This window comes from Budorcas taxicolor, chromosome 8 (genome assembly GCF_023091745.1).
Source record: "Budorcas taxicolor isolate Tak-1 chromosome 8, Takin1.1, whole genome shotgun sequence".
Taxonomy (NCBI): Eukaryota; Metazoa; Chordata; class Mammalia; order Artiodactyla; family Bovidae; genus Budorcas; species Budorcas taxicolor.
Window position 1 is genome coordinate 52,033,829 of NC_068917.1, and position 18,231 is coordinate 52,052,059.

An 18,231-nucleotide genomic window follows, 5' to 3' on the forward strand; every position below is an offset into this window, starting at 1 on the left:
GAGACCTGGGTTTGATCCCTGAGTTGGGAAGATCCTCTGGAGGAACATGGCAACTCACTCCAGTATTCTTGCCTGGAGAACTCTGATGGACAGAGGAGTCTGGCGGGCTACAGTCCATGAGGTTACAAAGAGCTGGACACGACTGAGCAACTAAGCGTAGCATCTTTATTTTGCAAACTAATCACATATGCTTAAGTTGTAGTGAAAGCATTTTACAGAAAGGTTTGGTAAAGTGAGAAATCATGTCATGTCTGTAGAATGTATAATAAGGTAGCATGCTCTAAAAAGTTGATTGCCTCAAATAATGCAGCTCTTAAAGATACAGAGGAATGTTTGATCGTTTTCTGCTAACTTCCAATTAGGAAATAATTGTGGCAGTCTACTTGATAATATAGTCAGGATGAACTTAGGGTATAATGGAGTCCTATCATAATTAGAGATTTAATATATGTAAATTCAACTATACCTGCTAGAAAAAAAAAAAATGAAAGGAATTATTTAAATAGTTGGTGTCCTTTCCTCTGGCCATTTCATTCAATGAACGTGTGATCCAGACAGAAGGGAGATGACAAATGCAGACCTTGCTGTTTCTCCAGCTGGTCTACTGCAACATGTCTGAGGGTATCTTACCACACTTCAGGTGGTGCTAATATTTAAGGTATGAAATTAAGAATATACTTTATGGCTCCTAAATGCATAACAGTTTCTCTAGAGTTCAGCTGAGAAAACACCAACTGAGCTATGAAGCAAGCCCGAGAAAACAGCTGCTGCTGCTAAGTCGCTTCAGTCGTATCCAACTCTGTGCGACCCCACAGATGGCAGCCCACCAGGCTCCCCCATCCCTGGGATTCTCCAGGCAAGAACACTGGAGTGGGTTGCCATTTCCTTCTCAATCTATTCCTAATTAGGAAGAAATCGTGTCTGTGTTGGACTTATCTAGGCTTTATAACTTCAGGACAGTTTGACAGATTTTTAAGAGTGTATTTGAACTCTGGTTAATGCCTTACACTTTGACATTAGAAGGAAACCCTTTTCTGTATGGTACTACCCGGCCAAAAAGGAGGAAGTGTGAGAAGTGAGCAGAGAGGCTTTTACTCACAGTCGGCATCAGCAAACACAATGCAAGGACTCTTTCCCCCGAGTTCCAGGGAAACCCTTTTCAGATTGCTTTTCCCAGCAGCTTCTTTGATCAGTTTGCCAACCTGAAATGGAGCATTACAAAGAAGGAGGCTTAATCTGCTGCCATCAAGGCAAGTTTCTTTAGCAATTTAAATTTATATGACATTTGTGGGAGAAATGGGAAAAATGGCATTTTTTCAGATTTGGCTGCTTCTGCTACCAAAGGCTCTTCCATCCAAGCATAAACATATGATATATCATGAAAACAGATATATTGAATGTAATAACTGATTTGATGTACATGATTCTACTGTACATGGCACAACAGGAGTTTACTTTTCATTTTAACCAGAGCTTCATCTTTCTTCTGTTCAATCTGATATACCATGATTCAACCATAACTTACTCTGTTTTGACTTTTCATCCCTCTGTTGAAATACAGAAAACTCTATCCATATCCAAATAAAGTAGCATATTTACCACCCCTGAATCTCTGCTTCTCAGTACATGCTCACCCCAACTTGGGCTGCCTCCAATCCTATCATTCCTTAGGGTCCAGCTTGTATCTTAGCTCCTCTTTAGCATTCTATGATGACTCAATATGAACGTGACCCTTTCTTTCTCTGATCCCCAGTAAATTCCCTCAAAGGAACTCTGATTTCAGAGTTTCCCGTGGATTGTATCATTTGCATACACACCAATTTCCCAAACAGATGTCACCTGCCTGGTAGCAGTAACTGTTTCTCTCTCACTCCCTCTTTCTCCTGCTGTCCTCCATACCTTGGATATTGGAACTTGGAGAAAGAAATTGGATCTGTACTCTGTGCTGCTACTTTAGTTAGCTGGAATCTTGAACTTGTTTCTTTAACGCTAGTGGCCTATCTTCAGGGAAAGAGTTTTCTTTTTTTTTTTTTCCTCTGCAGATCACTTCCCATCAAGATTATTTTCTGTAGTTGTTTATGTTTTTCTCGTGTCTGAAACCTGGTCTGTTTTACAACTGTTTCCTCTTTATTATTTCTTATTGAAGTCTTACTACACTAAAATGATCTTTGCTTTTCTTTTTTACAAGATGATTCATTTTATCTTGCTTCTTTTATTCTCTGGATCATTTTTCTTTTTCAATGCATCGATTTCAGTAACAAGTTTCTATCCTGACTAAATAAATGATAGGTAGATATTGCTGAGTGTGTGTTTAAATTTTAAGTGACTACTGAACTGACCCCTACTGTGCTTTACAGAGTAAAGCATTAATTAATCTGCTAATATTTTCATCTTATGTAAAAGTTACATGCCCAAAATCAAACCTATAAATGTAAGTTAATTAAAATAATAAACTAAAAGTAGACTGGAAATGGGGAAACCCTATTTGAAATTTCTATGATATCTTATTTTGCTTCCACAACATATTAATATTTCTCATGACCAGTTTCAAAAACTGAATTTTCATTTGAGGTGATTAAGAATTTTGTATTTCCTAAAAAATATTCTTTGCTTTTTTCCCTTTGAATTCTCCAAATTCTTTCTGCATCTTTTTTATTTTAAGTTTTTTTTTCTTTTATTGGCTTAGAAAGATTTGCTGGAGATACTTTATTAAAGTAGATATTTTTGTCTTGGGGAAGGGAGTAAAATCAGAGGTATTTTTCTAAAAGCTACAGGTGTTAAAAAAACTAGCATGAAGAATGGTTAGAAGTATGAGTGAGAAAGAAAGGTTATACTTTTGTTTGTGTAATTTGCAGATAAAAGGTTTGCTTGAGCTTTCCCAAGTTCAGTTCAGTTCAGTTCAGTCGCTCAGTCGTGTCCGACTCTTTGCGACCCCATGGACTGCAGCCAAAGGTCTAGGTAAAGTCAAAATAAGGAAGAATCAGTCTTTTCCCCATACTTTTGTTTCCTTATTTGGAAAAAAAGTAAAACTTCATAATTTTTTTCTCAAAGAAAAGGTAAGCACTGGAATGAAGAGAAGGGAAACACTGTTAAGACTGTGGTAAAAGATACGTTCCATGATATCGTGGCATTGCCATGTGGGGCAGAAGTAGCAAATGCTCATAAAAATGTTCTACCTTAGCACATCTCATATAAGGTGGGTTGATTACTATTTTAAACGAATCTAATGGGACATTAAAATTCTAACCTTGCCAGAAGCATCTTTATAATAAGCATAGCTGCTGTAAAGGACTGCAAAAATATAAAATCCATGGTTTGCCTCTTTCATGACATTTGGCAAGTTCACTTCTACCTGCCAAGCCACAGACTTGAAGCTAATAGAGGACGACCCAGAAAGACTGATTTTTCTGTGTGACTTCTAAAGTCATCTTGCTGCTGCTGCTGCTGCTGCTGCTAAGTTGCTTCAGTCGTGTCCGACTCTGCGACCCCAGGGACGGGAGCCCACCAGGCTCCCCGTCCCTGGGATTCTCTAGGCAAGAACAATGGAGTGGTTTGCCAGTTCCTTAGTCACACTTAATTCTTTAGTACTCAATCAGAAGTAGTTACTATACTGGTTTCTGGAGATAAGAATGGATAAGACAGTCTTTGAGGAGAGTCAACAAAGTGGAGAGAGATACATAACAAAGCAAGGAGCAAGTGCTGTTACAGTTATATATCAAGGACAATGGGAGCACAGATGGAAAGCTTTTAAATTTAGGATGCTCCTGGGACTGCAGAGAAAGTCCAGGTGGCCTGGGGTGGGAGCCACATTATGGTAAGTGTGGCCATGCATGAACAAAACTTATGGGAATGAAAAAATACAGGGAACAATCAGAAAATGATGGGGCGGTGATGAAGAAATATTATGTGGAGAAGGGACCTCTTCCCTCACACCTGAACTAGTGTGAAAAATTAAAGAGTAAGGGAAGGAACAAGAGAATGGAAATGACAATAGAACACATAGTAATCATGCCATTTAGTGGATACTAAATGCTTTTAATATGTTTAATATGTGGATACTAAATGTTTTAGTTTAATCGTAGGATGCTAAATGTTTTACTACACATTAGCTTATTCAGTTTCATTTGGTGCAACTCAATAAGACAGATATTATTATTCCCATTTTACATATAAAGAAACTCAGCTTTAGCAAGGATACTTAACTTTTGGAAGGCACACTGCCACAAGGGGTAGACTTAGCATTTGAACACAGATGTTTCTTAGTTTTCTAATATCAAAGTTTTGGGGGAGAGGGGAAGATAAAGTGCTCCCAAAGTGCTGTAGAGTCTTAGGGATGAGCTGAGACAAACAGGCAGTGCTGTGGAGATGGCATCTGGGAACAGCAGCCTCTGACTCAGACGAGCTAGAAAAGCGTGTGGGCCAGACCAGGACCATAAGCAGTGCATGGGCCCTGATGAGGATGGTCTACAATACTAGGCCAAGGAATTTGAAATTTCATGCTTCACCTCCTCTGCTATGATTTCTACCTGTGACTTCATCATTTTTCAGTTTATTGCTCTATCTCAAACATTCCCAATTGTTTTATCCCCAGAATCCTGAATGAAGAATTGGTTTTCTCCTGTCTCAATTAGGAATTTGTAGAATGTCAACTTTTTCTACTCTATGTCTATAAACCAACAAGAAAAAAGTATATAGTTATCTAGCTTAAAAAGGATCAAGAAAAATAAAATTTTATTTTCTATTACTTTAGTTCTCTATGTAAACTTAATTTTTATATTGAAGTGGCTAATCAGGAGTATAAAATAATCAAATTAGCTTTCCCTTACTATCTGGAATGTTCTTCCTGTTTCTTTCTCCACAAAGTTTTAAAAAGTAAACATTTTCAACACCCAGAGCATTTAGAGAGCATTTACCAGCTCTCATGTCCTCTGAAGTGCCTATGGCTGGGATCCTGTTCTTTCACCTTTTGGATAGCCAAGCTGGAGCCAGTGAGGCAGAAAAGTTAGGATCCAGGAAGCTAAGCTGCTGGCTTCTTTTCGGAATGTTCACGGGAGAGCGCCAAATAAGGAGCTAAGGGTGAGGCTCTGTTCTTTGATCTTCCTAATCTACAGGTTAAAGTTACAATTCATTCATACACATCACTGTGGCCTAATTTATATCTTCTATCATAAACCTTACAAATCATATGACAAGTTCTGATCAGTCATATTTCTCGTCACACAAAGTAATAACATACTAAAAACAGTTTACTCCAATCCTCCCACATTGGTAATAGGTATTCCGTTTCATCTCAATGACATCTGCTTATGTTCTATAAACATGTTTGAAGGCTAGAATAAGGAACAAATCATTAAAAGAACTTTTGTTTTAAGGAAATGTCGGCTTAAAGGCAGTAACATAAAACACGCTTCTGACTGCTTCACTACTGGCCTAAGTAAATGATGTTACCTCTGTCGATCCTGTGAAGGCCACTTTGTCTACATCCATGTGAGAAGAAATGGCTGCCCCTGCAGTAGGCCCATAACCAGGGACAATATTCACTACTCCAGGAGGAAACCCTGCCTAAAAGACAAGCAAAATAGAACAGTTGGTCATTTAATTCTACAGAAAAAGAGGAGAGTATGGAGCCAAAGCTCCCTCTTGATTCTGATCTTATGAGTTACTCTACAAGGAAAGATTTATCTAAGTGGTTTCATCATTTATTATTCTTATTTCACTGCTTAGCTCACTTAACCTCATGGGTTGCATTAAAGTCCGCGTTTGACTTTCATGGTTCTTTACCCCAGTGATGGCTGTCTCAAATTTCATAATACTAACTCAAGATAGTATGTGTAAGAGTGTTTGGCAAATTATTCACATGGAAGGAAAACAATGTCTTTTATTATCCATTCAGCAAAAATAAGAAGCCAAAAGGATGTTAATATTTTTAACTTCTACCGGTTCATTGTCAGGGCATACTAATTTGTTTGCAAATTCTTATCCACATTATTTAATCAGAAAAAATGTTAGGTTAAAAATGGTCACTGAATTCATGATCAAGCATCACAGACTGATTCCAATACCAATTATAGAATTATCAAGTATAAAGCAGTGTGGCGAATGGAACAGCACATTAAAATTTCATGTTATTTGCATCAGAAGTTCTCATTTTGACATGTCTTTTGCCTACTTTTAATTTGAAGTGCAGAATATTTTTAAGATACGGGTCCAGATTTTCTAAATTTTAAATTTCTCAGAACTAATGCTTATTTTTAAAATATTGGTAAGATATGAAGGAACAAGGACAAGAACTTGCTTACAAGAAAAAAATAAAACAACCTGGATAGTCAATGAAAATAAATTTTATGTGTTCTTTTGTCAGCTTTTGAGCAAGGAAGTAAATGCAAAAGAAACTGTAATAGGAAAGAGAATATAAACTTATTCCTTCACGGGTGAATTGTTTAGAAATAATACAGCCCAATACCACAAGCAAGCTCAAAGGACTCCAACCTTCAGCTGGACCAGTTTAAATAAATATGCAGAATTTCCAAGTCATTAATAGCAGTTATAAACCAACTTACATTTCAACATTTGGAAGAAAATCATACCAATTTCCACATGAATCTGCATTTGTGAATCTTGGGCAAAAGAAATAAAAAAGAGCTCATAGGTGACAGTTTGACATAAAGCTTTTGAGTCTGACTTCCTGTCTCCCTTTGGGCATAGATTCATTTGGGTTGACTGCCAGAAATCCTTGCCAATAGCCACGTGTAATGTGTCCCCACTGGATAGGTGCCGTTGGCAGATAATGTAGTTTATAGTAGCACCAGATGAGGTCTTCCTACTATCAGTTAGGATTCCTGAGATCATGCATACATTTTGATTTAGCAAACATACCTCTTTTATTAAAGATCCCATGTGAAGAGCAGTCAGAGGGGTTTGCTCTGCTGGTTTGACAACCACTGTGTTTCCGCAGCTAAGGGCAGGCCCTATCTTCCAGAGGAACATGAGCAACGGGAAATTCCACTAGAAAGCAATATGTAACAATAGATTCTTTGTATTACTGAAAGCCACATTTGCTAATCTAACTTCTACATTCTATGCTCCCTGTAGATGTTAAATAAGAATTGTGGTAGTTTTGTTTAAGCATCTGTTATATCCTAATTAAGTTCATTGCTCAAAGCAACTCATAAATGCTAAAAACAATAACAACAACAACAACAAAAACAAACTCCGAATAAACTAGATACAGGAAGAGAGTAGGAGAAAGTCATAAAATTTTATCAAGTGCTCTTATTTTGAGTTTATTTTCTACCAGGAAAAAGAAATCACTGTATGGTTTAGAAAACAAGCCTTACTATTAAATATATTCGAAGTTGTCTGTGTTTAAAAAGTGTAACGATTCCTCACTCCTTAACAGGTCTTTAATTATAACTATTTACCCAATAATAATATTTAGTAATATTTACTTCCACTGAAAACAGCTTGCTAAAGGCAGAAGTCTAAAGTCTGGAGACTGACAGGTTGGTTCAAATCTCAGCTCAATCACTGAGCAGCCATATGAATTCAGACAAGTTATATGCACTCTATGTATGATTTCATCATCTGCTCATGCTGACAACAATTCTCTTTACTTCAGAAAGCTGTCCTGAAGATTCATAGAGAAAGTGGTCCAAACGTGTAACACAATGATTGGTTCACCACAGACAAACAGTAAATGTTAGCAATTACTACTATTCAGGATTATGTAATTTTATGGATTTTATTGGGAGTTTTGAACTAACAAGCAATTTCATTCAAAACGTTGGTACACATGTATTTCAGTCTCGTTGGAACAAAAGATAGTCATTACCACTTCCTCATTTAAGAACACCCGGGCATTTTACCTTTTTTTCTTTTTTCTTTTTTTTTGCCTTTTCGAATATGTCATTTAAAAGTAAAATCATTGGAAGTCTCCTATTTGTTGGACTTAAAAGGAAATCTTCATGATTCTGCTTAAACATGGTACTTTCTCAAAGAAGAATATGGAGAATCAAAGCCTTTTATCTAAAGGTAAAATATATTCCATACTCTGCTTCAAATGCCTCTGGCATGGTTTCTTTCATTTAGTTAAGAAATTTCATTCATGAATTTGAGCACTCTGGTTGCTGCTATTCTCCATGCTGAGAAGTCCCAATGCAGATATATGAAGTGTTAGAGAGCTGTTGGCCATACTATACTTCACTGAAATGGCTGGTGTCTTGCACAATGACTGCTTTGCTATGTACATGTTAATCGTAAGTCTTAAACAGAGTTTACAATAGAGCTTTTTAAAACAAACCTTAGGGTAAAAGGTTAAGATTTGGTGATATTGCACTATGGAAACACACTCAAGAGATGTACCAGAGTATAGATAGGATTTAGATTACCTAGTTCGTATTCAAAGGGTATAGTCACAGAGAGACCTAAGTTCAAAAATGACTATATTTGCTCCACATTTAGCAAATATCTAAGCATTCATTTGTGCCTGAGAAAGCATTATTACCAAATGAAATAGAATTAGAACTCATTTCTTTGGAGACTGAAAGTTACATAAGGGAACAACTTACAGGAATGATTTGGCCACACACACCAACAGGCTCACTTCTTGTATATGTAAAAAAGTTTCCATCTGGAAAATAAAATGCACAAACATTTATGGACAAATGTGCTTGATAGTCATAGAATGGTGGTTTGCGGCTGATGTGAGAGGAAGATATAGACAATAATTTAAAAAGTGTTTATATTTCTGATTATTTACAAAATGAAAAGCCTAAAATAGGGTGAGCCCTCAAATAGTAATTTGAAATAAGAGGAACCATAAAACTGAGTTAGGTGCACAATTGTTGAAGATCTGAATAAGTTTATTCTATCTCTGCTCCTCCCAGAGGACTACTTTCTAATTCATACTTATTCTCAAAATTTCCTTTCTTTCATGATAAAGGAAATAAGAGGTGTATAAATAGGAAAGAAACAGAGCTCTGTTTCTGATGACTCAAGTTCAAGCAGTAATTTTTAAAGTGCCTAATATAATTTTAAAAATAGTAAAATTAAAACATAGTAGAATTAAAAAATAGCTCTCTATGAGTGGCAAGTTTTTCCCACTGACTTGTTCTAAAAAGTCCTCTTTTTTTTTGCTTACCAAATGATAAAAGCAAATTCTCTTAATCTATGAAAAAGATGTCAGAAGTAGAAAACATTTCTTTTCAGTCTGGATCTGATTGACTCATATGCCTCAATGAATGACCACATGTGACCTTGATGTGCTCATCCTGAATTTGCACTATGCTTTGTGATTTGTTCTGTTCTAGTTCCCACAAAAATTTCCCGGCTGTCATAGCAAGAGGGCCCCTTGTCAAGATGTATTTGTACTCTAAATGGCTTCTCCTGTTTTGTCAAAGGTAAAATAAAAGTTTCTAAAATATCCACAGTTCTTGGTCCCACCATGGTCTCTCTCTCCCCTTTGCACTTCCTGGTGCTCACTTCTAAGCTGAGGGCTGCTCCAATTAGATGGAAATGCACATCAGGGCCAGTCCTGGAGGATGTTTTGTTTTCATAGTCAGTAAGTTTATATGAATTAAATTCAGCTCCTGGTGTTTCCCAAATTGATGTTTTTCATATTCTTATCCCATTATGTGTATACGGTATTAAAATACTAAAAAGCAAACATATTCACTCACACAAATTCTTAAGCTATAAACACAGGCTCATCTTTCTTTGAAACTATTTGAAACAAATCAATGTGAATTAGTTTGTTTAATTAGCCTGCTCTAACTATACTGAGTTAGACCAGGCACACAGAATGACTAGAGCTTACTCATACTGAAACATACAAAGAGGCTTAAATAATTACATTATAGGAAGAATGTAAATGTCACTGTTGGAATAAAACCCAAATAAATAATTTCAGAGGCCAGCTTTGAAAAGTTTCCTTAGAGAGACAACTGCTTAAATCAGTGATTGTGGGCATACAGATGTTCTTACTCTAATATTTTCTAAAATATCTGTAGTGTTATCTTCTGCATGATTATGCTGGAACAATTTTAAAATCCATATGATGAATCTTAGCAGAACTTCCAGGTTCAGAACTGCATTGTCTCAAAGTCAAGAAGAAAATAATTTTCCCCTACTTGGTTGACATCTTTAAAAGGGAGAGTTTGGAATTATTCATCTCTATAGTGTTCTCCACACCCCTACCCTCACTCTGGGTGGTTTCCTAAAGTTACTTACCCATGGGTATTGTACGGCCCTGGATCTTGTCAGCCCAGCCTGCACAGTAGCGTAGTGTTTTTATGCAGCCTCCTAAATCCATCAGATATGCATTGGAAAATAGTTTTCCACCATTCATAGCCTCCATTGTCTGAAAAAGAGATCATCCCAAGTCTAAAGTTCCATAGAAATTTTATATTAAAAAGATGGTTAATATTTCATCCTTTCATGGCAAACAGATGGGGAAACAATGGAAATAGTGACAGACTTTATTTTCTTGGGCTCCAAAATCATTCAGATGGTGACTGCAGCGGTGAAATTAAAACACACTTGCTCCTTGGAAGAAAAGCTATGACAAACCTAGACAGCATTTTAAAAAGCAGAGACATTACTTTGCCAACAAAGGTCCATCTAGTCAAAAATATGGTTTTTCCAGTAGTCATGTATGGATGTGAGAGTTGGACCATAAAGAAGGCTGGGCACCAAACAATTGATGCTTTCGAACTGTGGTGTTGAAGACTCTTGAGAGTCCCTTGAACTGCAAGGAGATCAAACCAGTCAATCTTAAAAGAAATCAGTCCTGGGTATTCATTGGAAGGACTGATGCTGAAGTTGAAACTCCAATACTTTGGCCACCTGATGTGAAGAACTGACTCATTTGAAAAGACCCTAATGCTGGGAAAGATTGAAGGCAGGAGGAGAAGGGAACAACATAGGATGAGATGGTTGGATGGCATCACTGACTTAATGGACATGAGTTTGAGCAAGCTCTGGGAGTTGGTGATGGACAGGGAAGCCTAGCGTGCTGCAGTCCATGGGGTTGCAAACAGCTGGACACAACTGAGCGACTGAAATGAACTGAATATTTTGAATAGTTATGTGCTAGGGAATTTTGAAAACACTGGAAGAAATCCTGTGAGCAATCTTGTGTAACTTCCTCTTTGTAAAAAGGCGATTAAAAAAAAGAGTTAAAATGACTTGCTTAACGACATAAAATACGGGTAGAAAAGGTATTGCGCTTCTGGTTTCTAAACTTTAGTGCCCTTCTGTCTCATTCTGAGGGCCCCTAGTGAACCAGCTTTCCAGGAATTGGTCACAATTTGATATACACACAGCTTGTGAGATTGGTGCTTAGTCTCTTTAGTCGGATCAGGGTTCCAAGAAGATTTTACTTGTTGCATGATACAACAGTGGGTGTCTATTTACTGTCAGTGACCATTAATAATCCCTCAATAATCATTTTTAATTTTTACATTCCGTGTGGATATTCTCACACAATTCACACAAACTTAAGTAACCTCTAGATATTTTTTAATCCATGAGATTTCTTCCACAGAATTCTGAATTGTGAAACTCTGAGTTTTGTCACTAATACCATAATTACTCGAATGTTTAGTCTGTAAAGTTCAGCATTTTTTAATCTAGTGCCCTAATGGTTTTAGGATGACTATCTCTTCTTTTCCTCCTTTTCTTAAGGAGAACTTTTAAGACTTTGGGGCCTGATGTTCTGCTGAGGCAAAAATGTACAGGTGACAAACTCTTAAATCATTTCCTTGTCTGTTGTACAATATTCTGTCTCTGTAATTCACAGATTAAATAAGTTAAGGAAGCCAAGTTTTAACATATTCTGCTTTCCTCCTATAGGATATTTTCAGTTAATGTTATACTGTGTATAACTTCTAATTCCATACTTTTGCATATTTTATGCTGAATCTTTGATTGGATAATAAACAACACTTTGATTAACTATAACTAACAATGTTGATTTAAAAAAGAAAGCCTTCCTGTTACTGCAAGTTAGGGTTCTAAAGGCAGTAAAAGCTTACTCTGAAATCTTCTGTTGCTGTTGCCCTGTGTTAAATTGGCTTCTCAAGGAGAAAACAAGGAAACACCCCCTCTACCCATTTTATGTGCTAATCCATATAACTGCTGAAATGTTTTTTAAAAGGAGTATACATAAAAATAACATTTTTATAAACACATGAATGGATTTTTCTTTATTACTCTCTCACCTACAAAAAGCATATAATTTAATCAAGGCCATTGTGAATGTGTATCAGTTCATTTCAGGAGGGGAAAAAGTGGCCACTTATTAACTGCTTTGGTAGGCTAAGACTGGAGAAATAAGAGTCATTTTAAAGGAATATTCTGGGCACCTTTAAGAAAGTCCATGAGATTTTTTTCACTCAGAGTTCAGTAGTCAAGTAAATTCAAGAAAGCTAGTCTATTATTCTAGAATCTTCATGCTGCAGATGACCTTGTTAAAGACTCAGAAATTCTACAGTTAAGGAAAGAAATTTGTTTAATTTGTTTTAACTCAGCATCTGCCAAAGTTTAGACTGCAAAATCTATTTTGGGAGTAGATATTAACATCATCTAGGACCCGAGTGCAGAGTACTTATTGTCTGAAAATAAGCTCAGTGGTATGGTTCATATACAAGAGCTGGTAGAAGTTTTTTGTTTTGTTTTTAGAAAGTATATTGTTGTTATTGTTGTTTAGAGAGTATATAGTGACCACTAACAACAAAATAAGTTACCAATCTGAACCATGAATGCTTTCTAGAGATTTTGAGTTCTGCCCAGTTCAGTTAATACTCACCGCCAGGAGCAGACGATCTCTTTCAATTAAGTCAGCCAACTTGTTTAACAAGCGTCCTCTCTCTGAAGCATCCATAGTACGCCATGGAGAGCCAATCTGAAAAGCTTGTCTTGCAGCCTTCACTGCTTTGTCAACATCCTCCTGCAAGTCAAAGTGAATTCAATTAGTGGGCTAAATATATTCATAAATTCAATGATAATAACCATATAAAATAGACTAGAGTTCCTCATAAGCTGTGTCTTCATCAGCTCAAAGTCCAGCACATTGTACAGACTCAACTACTGTATATTAGAATTATACCTGCTGTCTACTTTTTGGAATGATGAGTGCCATATACATAGCACATGCATGATTTCCTAGAATAGAAATACTGTATTTTAATAGTTGCTATCATTGGAGTGTTTACCTTACATCAGGTAATGTTCTAATTGCTTCACACATATTAACTCATTTAATTTCCAATAGCTTTATGACACAGATACATTTTCTATTTTACAGATGAGGAAACTGAAGCAAAAAAAGAAGGTTGAGATTTGCTCAAGCTCAGTAGCTGAAAGTGGCTAAACTATGTTTTATACAGAGCCCAGCTGGCTGTAGAATCTTAGCTCTTCATCACTACATTTTACTGTTTTGGTAACTTGGTTGCCAAAAGTTCCAGGGAAACTCAAGATCTTAAACAGTGAGTATCTTCTTGGATCTCTGTTGATTTTATGGGCTGGGTACTCTCATGAAGAACCTACTGAAGGGTGAATAAGAACTGTGTTTTGCTGTTGAAGAGTAAACATTATAAACATGTCCTCAGTCCTCTTGTGCAGAAGGAAAAAAGGCATAGAGGCAGCAGGGTCTGGTATAAAGAAGGGTCAGTATATTACAACCTCTCATTTCCCAACTGGTCAGTTTCTTACTATTAAGACATTGCTTTAATTATATTAATTCAAACAAAAGTAATCAAGAAATTTCACACTCAGTCTAGGTTTCTTGCCTTCATTAGTGTGTCTTTACTCACACCTTTTCCTAAACTGGTTTACTCCTCCTGTTCTCTCCTCCTCTGCCTCAGTTAAGTGCTCTCCCTGGTCACTCACTCCCATAGATCTTTGGTCAGATCTATGAGCTCCTATAGAATCCATCTACTACAAAAACCACTACCTCTTCCGTTACTACCTCCTGTGTCCTTTTTCCTTCCCCCATCAAATCAGTTGCAAATACTTTAAACATGCACATCATCCCAGTGTTCTTTTGTACATCAGTCTGTTCACTCTGTGAAGCTATACAAACTCCACAAATCGTGTACCTCTTAGGCCAGTGTGTTTTCTTTTGGGTAGGAGTGATAGTTCCCTGAAAGAAACTGAAGAGAAAATTGTTCTTTTTTTTTTTTTTTAAGTTACCCAAATTAAACTGAGCCCATTCAACAATGGTATCTTCCCTTGAGGAGGCATGGATCTCAGATTAATATTCCCTGTCTTTTATTATATTTAGTTAAGAAGTTCCAAACTGGAAATTCCCTGGTGGTCCAGTGGCCAAGATTCTACTCTTCCACTTCAAGGGGCACAGATTTGATCTCTGGTTGAAGAACTAAGATCCAGTGTAGTGTGGCCAAAAAGTAAAAAAAAAAAAAAAAGAAGAAGTCGTCCCAAACTTACATGTCTGCAAATTAAAATACAAGCAAAGTAAATTATTTTTACAATATTTATTGCCACACTAAAATGATCTTGGGCCAGAGAAATACTTTAGAAGCATAATCTGGTCTAAGTGGTAATATTATCACAATACAGACTACAAGCAAATATTCTTTCACTGTAAGCATCATACACTTGTATATATTACTGTTTAACATTTGAGGGAATGACGATTATATACAATAAAATAAATGTATTATTACTCTCCATTCCTAAGAAACGCATATATATATATATATACATATATAGTTCCTATTTTGAGCATTCAGTTAACCACATTGATTGCTTATATTTAGACATTGTTTTAGGCCATAGGTTCTCACCTTCTCCAAATCATTTTGGAAGAGTGCTATTGAAAAACATTAAAGGCAAACTGCAAGAATCTGAAATTGCCAGCATGATCTGTAGATACCACAGCTTATAAAATACATGCTCTGTGTTTAAAAAGGTCTGTATGACACAGCTTTCCCTGGGATCCTTCTGCTCAGTGTTCTATCATCAGCCTTAGCCAAATATGGTTTATCATAGGCATTCTGGCCTCTCAAAGGGATATGGAATAATTGGCTTCAAGACAAGTAACTCTGCCATATGGAAAATATGTTCCTGGAGAATGCTACTATAAATAAGGACAGTTTTGTGGTTATATTCTTTAGATCATGCTTCTCCTTTTCTCATATATTTTATCTTTCAGGCACAGAAATAGAGTAATGGTAGTTAATATATAGCTCTGGAACAAAACAACCCAGATCTGAATTCTGGTTCCTCACCTATTAACTATGTAAGTTTTGAAGTATCCATCTATTCATCCATTTATGATTTGCTAAACACTGAAGATTTGCTCAACACTCTGTTCTGTAGCATTCTTATCAGGTTGCTAACCATAAAATAGTGAAGTAACGAGACCAACCTTTGGAAAATCCTAATTGTGTGGGAGAAACATACAACCACATAATCACGTCATTATTATAAACCATGAGAAATTTGGTTCAGTTCATTCTGAAGTGAGCTATATTATTATATGACTTCTCTAACCTTCCGTTTTCCTATCTTTTTAAAAATGAATATTTATTTATTTAAGCTGTGTCAGGTCTTAGCTGTGGCATGTGGGATCTTTTGTTGTGGCACACAGATACCCTAGTTGTGGCACACAAGCTTAGTGGTTGTGGCGTGTGGGCTTAATTGCTCTGCTGCACGTGGGATCTTAGTTTCCCCACCAGTTATTGAACTTGTGCCCCCTGCATTGCAAGAAGGGTTCTTAATCATTGGACCACCAGCAATGTCTCTTCTTATCTTTAAAATAGGGATAATTTACCTCACATGCTTCCCATGTGGCTCGGTGGTAAAGAATCTGCCTGCCAAAACAGGACATGGGCTCATTCCCTCAGTTGAGAAGATCTGGAGAAAGAAATGGCAACCCACTCCAGTATTCTTGCCTGGAAAATTCCATGGATGGAGGAGCTTAGCAGGCTACTGTCCAGGGGCTAGCAAGGAGATGGATAACACTTAGCGACTACTCCACCACCATAATTTACCTCATGGAGTTGTGTTGAAGACTAAATAAGGTGATATTTGAAACATTTTCTGTGTGACAGACATTTTGTTAAATGTTCATTAAGTGGTAGTGTGTTCTATTGGAGTTGGAGTGAGTCAAAACAAACAACTCAGCAATTCTAGTGTATTTTAATACTTCCTTTCAGTTTTCACTGCCCTGTATTATTTTAGGCTATCATTTTGCATTGTTGCTAACCCTCCTAAGTCCATTCTCTTCCCTCCTCAGATTGTTTGCCTGCTGTGTGCTTAGTCACTCAGCTGTGTTCAACTCTTTCTGACCCCATGGACTGTAGCCTGCCAGGCTCCTCTGTCCATGGGATTTCCCAGGCAAGTATACTGGAGTGGGTAGACATTTCCTCTTCCAGGGGATCTTCCCAACCCAGGGATCAAACCTGCATCTCCTGTATCTCCTGTACTGGCAGGTAGATTCTTTACCACTGAGCCACCACTTTATGGTCTTGCCTATTTCTACCAGGCTAATCTTCCTCAAATAATTTGACCATATCACTTTTCCTTCCCTGTATTTGCAAATTCTCCCTTTTGCCCACAGTCCTGAAGCCAGTCTCCTCTTTCTGATTTTCAAGGCCTCTCATTTCAGTCTCTAAGTCATCTACTCAAACTTGTGTTTATACGTTTTCTACTCTAGGTAGCCCTCTATTTCTCACAATTGCTTTTGTAATTTTCCGTCCTAGAACGTTCTCCCAGCTCATCCCTGCCTTTCAAAATCCTTCATATTCTTTAAGACCCAGCTCAAATATCACAACCTATCTAAACCTTTGCCAAACTAAACCAGCTTGATAATAGCTACTAGTTAAGAGCTTACTAAGTTCCTGGCACTATGCTACTGCTGTAGTTAAGCATCACAGACTTGGTTTTATAGGACATGAGATGTAGTTATAGTAGAACCAAAATTTGATTCCAAATCTGATTCCAAAATCCAGTTTTAGGATAGCTTTAAAGCTATCCTGATAATGATCTCCTTTGCAATGAATATTTACTGCTACCTCTAGTATAAGCTAGGAGAAGACAATGTCAACCCACTCCAGTACTCTTGCCTGGAAAATCCCATGGACGGAGGAGCCTGGTAGGCTGTAATCCACAGGGTCACACAGAGTCGGACACGACTGAAGCGACTTAGCAGTAGCAGCTAGTATAAGCTATAATATTTCTTACTCTTTGAGTCTGCGATAGGCAGTTAATAAATATTTAAACATTTTATTATGTATTGGATAATGAGTTTCATTACATTACATTGATTTCATATAAGGGTGCTCCTTATATAAATAATCTTCTTATATTGATATTTATAAAATAATTCATATCTTAATTGATTCCATTACATAGCACAGCTTTTACATTAATCAAACTATTAGGTATAGAGGTTTTAAAAAATATTATTATTATTATTATCCCAAGACTATTATTGCTTGGATTTTTAATCCAGGACTAGCATATCCAAAGACATAATTTTTAAATAACTAGGAAACAATTTGATACATTCACTCAAATTTTCTACCATCAATAGCGCTTTTACCTCATAGTGTTTAAAGTGTTCCTTTTTTTAAAGTAAGGGACCCCAAGTTGAACAGAGGAAGTTAAGGAAGGACTGAACTCATCCATTCCTGCCAGACCACGCATTTCCATATTACATTCATCCATATTTGGAGAAAATAGTTATCAGACCAGTTTTACACCTGTCACAGACACTTACTGTAATGGACATTTACTTTTATCCCCACCAATTATTTGCTAGGTCATGCTGTAGTATTAAAAGCAGCTTGTGGGATTAGGCGATATAGCCTAAAAGAGCCACTGAAGTGAAAAGAAAACAGTTCCCACCCACATCTGTGCTTTGCTTTGTAACCTCCATTTGTTCTTGCCCCTCCTCCTCTCTTTATAATACCATTGAAAGGCTGTATGTAGCCCATTGTTAGCTCCATTCTACTCATAAATTAAATCCTTAAAACCTCTTGGCTCATTATCTAAAGAGTCAGTTCCAGAATATTAGGTTTACTGTGACCCTGTAATTTACTAGATTTGTACCTTCACTAAGCAACGTTAGAAGTTACTATACATTTGTCGGCAAACTTGTGAGAACAGCAATAATTATTTAAAAACAAAAGCTGGTTGATTATTTCAGAAAAGAATATGATGACAAGAGCACTGGATCTCAAGCAAACAGTTGCTTGCTATGGACAG

The 18,231-nt window shown here is 36.8% G+C and overlaps 1 protein-coding gene across 1 annotated transcript in view; it reads right to left on the minus strand.

Annotated features, from left to right (window-relative positions):
* Positions 1-18,231, minus strand: part of ALDH1A1 (aldehyde dehydrogenase 1 family member A1) — a 55,071-nt gene that overhangs the window by 18,318 nt on the left and 18,522 nt on the right. Inside the window, exons 3-8 of the mRNA XM_052644627.1 lie at positions 12,806-12,946; positions 10,228-10,357; positions 8,568-8,629; positions 6,877-7,005; positions 5,449-5,562; positions 1,100-1,202 (exon numbers count right to left, since the gene is read on the minus strand). Coding sequence (XP_052500587.1) covers positions 1,100-1,202; positions 5,449-5,562; positions 6,877-7,005; positions 8,568-8,629; positions 10,228-10,357; positions 12,806-12,946 — 679 coding nt within the window. The remainder of the gene's footprint in view (positions 1-1,099; positions 1,203-5,448; positions 5,563-6,876; positions 7,006-8,567; positions 8,630-10,227; positions 10,358-12,805; positions 12,947-18,231) is intronic.